We start from the raw sequence: 7,500 nt of genomic DNA, 5'->3' as shown, positions 1-7,500 counted from the left end.
AATTGTTCCATGCGTTTTGTTTATGTTTACGTAACTTTAAAACCGTATGTTTATTCAAAGTTATTTATTTGTTGTCTTGGTGGCTGTCCCGTTGAAAGTGGTGGAAATGTTTTAATAATTCAGTAATTGCGTCTCAGAATTGATTTAATGTATCATTTCCCCATATACGGGATCTTTTTGGCTTTTAGATTCAGGCGAAAATATATATTGATGATAATATACATTAAATTCTACATCGTAGGGCCTTTTTTCTTGAATTTTATGATGAGCCTCGTCTCTGGTTGAAAGAGTTTAAAGGTGAAGGTCCTCCATCAGACCACCTTCTCTCTTACACACCTTACCATAATTACAACTGTTGTTAGCATAAGGCAAACTTAATCTAAAACCAACTAAATATAAACAAGTTCTCTTCACTTTCAGCCCTTATTAGACAATCCTAAAAGAATGCTAGATTTTATCTTTGGTTTTATAAAAGAGTTTCCGTGATCATATAAAGAATTGTGTCAACGCTTAACCTTAATAAATTATATTTTCTCCATGTCCTTACAGCAGAAGAAGGATGTCCAAACATGACAAGAAGGACTCGGACGACGTGGAGCTGGAAAGCGCAGAGAACCTCCTAGCCCGACTCCGCCGCCAATACCGGATGATGGAACGAAACCGGAGGCAGTACCACGATGAGGCAACTGTTATTCTGGGAAGGCAAAGGTACAGTTGGTTTGTGCTCATTGGCAATTTAAAGGGCCCTGTATTGGTGTAGTACTACAAGTTCACATGGTTGGCATTACTAAGAGTTTTTACAGCGTGCAAACAGCCCTCAGCCTTAACCGCTTTTATCCTTTTACTTTACCTCCATTCCCATTTCCTTCCCTCTACCCTGTTGTCCAATCTCTTTTATGTTTTACTTTATAGTACAACTGCAAAGTCTTACCTCAGTTACACATCGATCCTGAATGACCTATCCAACCTCATCGCTAGGTAATATGGTCAAAACCCATGAATCTAATCCAATCCATTTATGGAGCGGGAATACTGTAAATAGCAGAGGTGAGGGAGTAGTCTTGGGTCCAGATACTTCCGTTAGATTAGTTCAAGCTGGGTGAGGTCTATGAAAAATAAATAGCATCACTGCTTTGGGATCCATATTGTTTGGTTTCTTCTGTTGTCATCGGGTGAAATCTTTACCTGTGATATATCAGTCTTTATGTTATTCGTCAATAGCGCTTTGCTGAATTAAGAATCATGTATTCTAATATTTATGTTTTGCAAAATATATGCAGATTATATAATCATCTTTTTTGTCATTTCAAGACTTTGGTGTGGTAATACTTTGCTGGTCATGGTCTGGACGAAATCGCTGGCTGGGATCAATTGGTTCATTTACACATAAATCTGGCAAAAGTCAGTCCTTACAAGCAGATGGGTAGAAGGAAATATTTACCTCTAGAAAAATACAGTTACAATCCAGGTGTAATTCTGCACAAAGGGTGGTATATGCTTGGAATATATTTTATGTACAGGAACACACCATTACAGTAATTTGAATTGAAGGCTTACAACATTTATTATTAGATGTTAGTTTCTGTTTTCAACATAAAGTGCCGTCAAACCTGGAATAAACAAAAATATCTTCGACATCGAAGATATTTGGTCTTTTTCATGCCATCCATAAAAGGTCGTGTTTTGATGACCAGAATATAGCTGTGAGCAAGTGAGATGCTGGGTAACGGTTCTTACAATATTCCATCCACAAAAAAAGACTCGGTTTAGGCCGGTCTATCGATACCCAGGTATAGTTCTGCCTTCCTCTGTAATTTCATAGTACTTCTGTTTTTGCTATTGTATGAAATAAGGTCCCAAATATGAAGGTTACAGCGTAGATTTTGTGTGACTCTATTCTGATGAATGCATATTTGGTACATTCTACTTCTGTGGGAATGTGGGATTTCTTGGTTGAGGTGTATATTTTTCTTGCTGAAAGAATTACTTCGAATGCTTTATGGACGTTTTAGGGGATGACAGGTTCATTTGGATCCTAAAATACATCTGCAGATATTGGTAATGATTGCTTGTCGAATGCCTCCGACGGTGAAACGCTGAGAGCTGTATACTGTATATGTGGCTGTTCTCAGTCCTAATCAGATCCATAGTAAATCCTTTGTCCACCTTCTATCCTGACATTAATTTTCGATAATAAACTTGCCCCTTCGAGTTTTTTAATTATATCCGTGATGTTAGGTACCCGTCTGGTACTGTTTGAATGTTGTCACTGGTAGTCCCCACAGGGCTGTCATGTGCCGTCTCCTTTAGACACTATGTGAAAAGGATATGTCCATGGGCTGGAAGATTTCTGTCCTGGAATAATTGTTTTATGTAGGCTAGTTTATCTGGGGCCAGCCATCTGAAATGTGCATTCACAAGGGGGTTCCTCTGTGATGATAAGATGATTAATGCGGTGTGCTGGGGGTCGTCCCTACATAGGTCATGAAATGACTGAAGGAGGCGAGAGATTTTTGGTCTAAATGTGGAAGTTATTACTGCCCTTGAAGTGATGGGGGCTATAGAGACGTCTCTCTGAATGAGTTGCTGTCTGGATAAATTTAGCAGCATGTTGTGTGCCTTCATGAAATCTGTGCTGAGTAGTGTGAAAGTGACATCTATAGTGATGAATGTCCAGCTGTATGGTTTTCCAGCTAATACTACTTTTATGTTTCTGGTTCCACATATCGTTAGTGAGGTATCAATTGTGGAAGACACATGGAGGGTGTTGGGGACTGGATCAGGATGGCTGGAACGAATAATTTGCATGCGCCCATATCAACAAGAAATCTAATGTACGTCTCACTCGTGATGTAGAAACACGTAGAGGTCTTTTTTAGTTTCCTGTAAGAAAGACATCGAAAGAAAGACTAATTTTCTTGTATGAGGCAACCAGTCAGACCGTCGCTGACAGTCCATCCCGAATCTCCACTGGATGAAGCAAAGGCCCTTTGGTTTGTTAGGCTGTATTCTCTGACATGGTTGCTGCTTGATAAAACTCTTGCTATTCCTTGAATGGTGTACAGGAGTGGCAGGGAAATCCAGTTCGCCATCAGTCTCTTCGTCCATTAGAGGTTGAGGGTGTGTAGCGGCAACTGCTGCGGGTAGTTGAGTGAGTTCTGCCGATGTCTGGACCAGGTGAACCTCATCTACCATTTATAGGAAATTCTTGAGGGGCATGATGGATGCATTGAGAATTGTCGTGGCTGTTTTATATGGTAACTTTGTCAGTAGGACTCTGTGCACTGAGTTCAGTGTCATCTCTTGTTGGACATTAGTAGTGGGTATTGTTACTTGTAGACATATGAAGGCCGTTAATCTCCTATTGCTATTCCTATATTGTCCCAAAATGTTCTGGTTCTGAGAGATCAGGCCATACTGAAGGATGACCATAGTTGGGCCTTCAGAATTTTGTATGTGAAGTTGGTTTATGGATCAGCTAACCATTCTGCTATTTGCTTGAAGACGTTATTAGGTTAAAGTTCGAGTACAGCGTCAGCTTTTCATGACAGCGATGTGATTTTCTTTGACCTGAACATAGTTTCTCTCCTAAAGAACCAGGCCTCTGGGTTGTGTATTGTGAAAAGGGATGGCAGACAGAGCTGGAAGTGTCAGGCATCTTTGGTCCCTCCAGGTTCGCCAATTTGTTGGTCATAGTTTGGATGAAAATGCTGGCTGGGATTAAATAGTTTACTTACAAAGAAATCTGACAAAAAATCACTCCTTGCAAGCACAAAAGCAGTATGAAATATTTACCTATAAAAGATACACAGTTGTAATCCAGGTGTATCTGCACAGCTAGTAAATGCTTGGCATACATTCTATTTACAGGAGCAGAACCATTTTAACCAGATAAAATTAAAAGCTTTTGATGTTCATAATTGGATGTTTGATTATGTTTTAACGATAAGGCACCATCATTCCTGGAATAAACCAAAATATCTTTGATGTTGTCTTGAGTTTCTTCCAAGTCCATATCATACCATCTACGGGAGGTCATGTATTGGTAACTAGAATATTACTGTGAGACGTTGGGTACGAGTTCTTATAATTCTATATTCATTATTCCTTTGTGAAACATTTTTATGGGTTTTACATGAATAATTAGTGTATTATGACAATTAATAATTTCTTTTTATCATACAGTAATCTCTCTCACTCTCTCTCTCTCTCTCTCTCTCTCTCTCTCTCTCTCTCTCTCTCTCTCTCTCTCTCTCTCTCTCTCTCTCTCTCTCTCTCTCTCAGGAAAATTTTATCTGAGCTGCGAAAGGAGAAGGAGGACCTGGAGAATGACCTTTCTTCCATGACGACACCCCAAAATGAGACAAGGGACCAACGCACTGTCAATACTTTGGCGGCCACCCTAGATCGTCAGACAAGATACGAGCAGCAGATTGAAGCAGAGAAGGACAAGGTAAAAGGGCAGAGAATTCTGTAAATAACAAATCAGATTAATCCCTTATTATTTCAACTAGGATGTGTTATAACTTTCCTCAATTTTCCCTCCAGATCAGCAGCCTGGATGCCTCCATAACAGCCGCAGAGAAGAAGATGCGAGAGAGCCGGAGACGCCTTCCGTCTGCCCGCCAACTTGAGTCTCGTAGGCTTGCTGCTCGGAATGCCAACAAGGCCCTAGAAAACCGTATCCAGCAGGTAATGAAAACGCTCTAGGTTTGTGTTGTTGTCGGGCCACTCTGGACCTAAATGCCGAATTTAGATGCTTCCATCAGAGAGAAAATTATGACTTCTTTGGGACTAACCAGTACTGACTATGTACTCTATACAAGAGATACCAGTAATCTCAAAGCAAAAACTGACTCTATAAATGGTAAGAACAGAATTTACCTCTAGTCTCTTCTGGAAGTAAGGCAAAATCTCCTTCTGAGTTAAATCCCGGTCTAATTTCTCCTACTTTTTGTTCCCTTCATATCAAGGCCAGAAAATGGTATTTTGGAACAGAAGCATCTGCATTGTTTCCATCTTTGTTTCCATCTAAGGGCCACCCAACTCAATAATTGCACATCAGACAGGTTCGCTCTATTGTGTCATTAAATGCTAGAAACCTGTAAAGCTCTAAGAAATTTAGAGTAAATAAAACTTTTTTGCTAACAACATTATCAAGAATAAATATCAAATTTATCAATATTTTCATACACATGCATGTCTTTAAATATGAATACATTTATCTAGCAATCTTTTGATTTCTATACATTTAAATTTATTGAACATCTAGCATAATTTGTATCATACTTATTGCAAACTAAACCCCATCTTTTTGAAGAAAAATATAATTTTTCAAAGGCCACAGTGCGTTTGAACGCTGTCCTCTCTGACAACCGTGTACTGAGAACTTCTCTGGAGAACTTATTGAAAGAACGGGACAAGTTCATGTTGCAGGTGAGTGAGGATGAGGATGCTGCCATATCTTTGGAAAGTAAACCACTATGAGGAAATTAAATTTGAGCTTACTTTCTTATCATAAGTACTTTTGAAAAGCTTATAACAGATAATATCCATAGACAAATATTTACCTTCCAGTAACAAATATACAATTCTTGATAAGTGTTCTAACAATGGTATTTACTTTTCATGTTATAGGGTCTTTCATCTAGATTCCTTTATCTCAATTGCTTTATCAAGCTTAAGGTATTTATATTCCTCTTTTCTTGTCATTGCCAAAGGGTCAGAGACTAGAAAAGCAACTATCAGCAACTGTGAAGAAAAAGAGTGATGTCATGGACCAAGTGACGAAGGCCTATTCGGAGAGGTTGGTATCCCTAGCACACGACTTTGGTATGTCTCCCCCTTCCAAAATCTATGGAAATAAAGGAAGATGAAGAGCATCTATTGCTCACATATTAAAAATAAATAAACTCGGGAAATAGTAATGCTAGAATTGTTAATATTTGAAGCATATTAATCATATCATCACATTAAAAATTACTCATCTGCTTAACCTAAATACTTAACCCAAACTCTTTCATGACTTTTTTTAAGGGATGAAGCTCAGACCAAGATGAGAGCTCTGAAAGACAGAGCTGTTAGAGATGCCCAGCAATATAGCCATGAGCTTAAGAAGCTCCAGCGAGCTCTAGACCACCAGAACCATTTGAGAGCTTTTGTGTCAACCATCTCTGCTGGGGAGGATGATGACCAGTCTCGCCGTCGCACAGAAGGTAGCTTATAAGGCCTGGTACATAACTTTGCAACCTGGCAGGAGTAGAAACAAGTTCTCTAAAAAAGAAAAAAATAGAGTATCTAGTTTTCAGTTTATAAGTTTTATGAGATGTGAAGAAAAGGGCTAGTGGGAATTGGCTATTTTCCAAATGTGAATCAGCAGCATCAAAAGGTGGTTAAGAAAATATCTAATAAGAAAACGTGAATATATCTGTTATATCAATGAAACTAAATATTAAGTAATTTTTGTAAATGAAAACTGTTACATCTAAAGTAAATTTTTTACAGAAACTAATCACACAGTAAACAAAGAAAGAAAGGTGTGGAGAAGTTCGTACGAAGAAGCCAATTGCTTACAATTCCTTTTTACATTCAGGTGAAGGAGCAGAGCCCAGGGGACCAGAGCAGACCTTGGCCACATATAGAGCAGCTGTGTCTCACCTGAGGGAGATGAGTGGAGAGGATTCAGTGGAGAGCCTTGTCAGCAATTATCTGCAAGCTGAAAATGACAACTACACTCTTTTCACTTACATATCTGATCTGAACAATGAGGTATGATTTTTTGAAATGCATGGTGTTATAGAAACTTTAGTCATTCACCTCTCAAACTATAAAGCAGAAACTTGTTTTTTTTTTCGTTTTTTAACATCTTTGGTTCCCCAGTATAAGTAGGAAAGAAAATTCAACGACTAAGAAAAAACAAACATTGGCAACCATTTTCTGACTTTAACCAATCATATTTCTTGATTTCATGTTCCTGCTTACCGTCCATTGGTCATTCATACCTCATTTCTAACCAAAAGCAATTCTCCACGTCAATAGGTGACGAGTCTCACTGCAGAAGTTCGGCGACTTCGTCAGGAAATCGAGGTCAGCAGAGGGCAGGGCGCCGACAACGAAAGAGATACCCAACGTACAATCACCAAGTTGAAAGTATGAGTCTTGTTCTGTCTTTTCTTACCATGTTTTTAACGAATAAGATTATCTTCTAAAACATTAGGTCTTCCTATTAACGAGAACACTTGTTTTTCTCATCAGTATCATTTTACTTCTTCTCATTCATCTTTGTCGTATTACTTTTTCGTCCAGTCGCTGAAATATGTAAGATCTTATCATTTTGAAACTCATACAAAGGTTATTCGCATCGTGTATTCATTTTGTTCGTTCCATAAAGCCTTTTAGGATCCATGTGTTTCACAGTGTCATTAGAGAGAAAACATTGCTTTGAATAATAAAAGCAAAGAGCACTGCATGAAAAGTTCATATGAAAACAGAAGACTGATA

The 7,500-nt window shown here is 38.6% G+C and overlaps 1 protein-coding gene across 1 annotated transcript in view; it reads left to right on the top strand.

The window, feature by feature from the left end:
• The first annotated feature begins 579 nt into the window (after positions 1–579).
• Positions 580–7,500, top strand: part of LOC137654250 (coiled-coil domain-containing protein 63-like) — a 10,623-nt gene continuing 3,702 nt past the window's right edge. The window contains exons 1-8 of the mRNA XM_068387879.1: positions 580–708; positions 4,285–4,453; positions 4,549–4,692; positions 5,341–5,436; positions 5,721–5,806; positions 6,037–6,215; positions 6,593–6,768; positions 7,039–7,149. Coding sequence (XP_068243980.1) covers positions 647–708; positions 4,285–4,453; positions 4,549–4,692; positions 5,341–5,436; positions 5,721–5,806; positions 6,037–6,215; positions 6,593–6,768; positions 7,039–7,149 — 1,023 coding nt within the window. The 5' untranslated portion in view covers positions 580–646. The remainder of the gene's footprint in view (positions 709–4,284; positions 4,454–4,548; positions 4,693–5,340; positions 5,437–5,720; positions 5,807–6,036; positions 6,216–6,592; positions 6,769–7,038; positions 7,150–7,500) is intronic.

Source organism: Palaemon carinicauda, chromosome 15 (assembly GCF_036898095.1).
Source record: "Palaemon carinicauda isolate YSFRI2023 chromosome 15, ASM3689809v2, whole genome shotgun sequence".
NCBI lineage: Eukaryota > Metazoa > Arthropoda > Malacostraca > Decapoda > Palaemonidae > Palaemon > Palaemon carinicauda.
The sequence above is the reverse complement of the archived record's forward strand: the minus strand, read 5'-3'. Positions and strand labels throughout refer to the sequence as shown.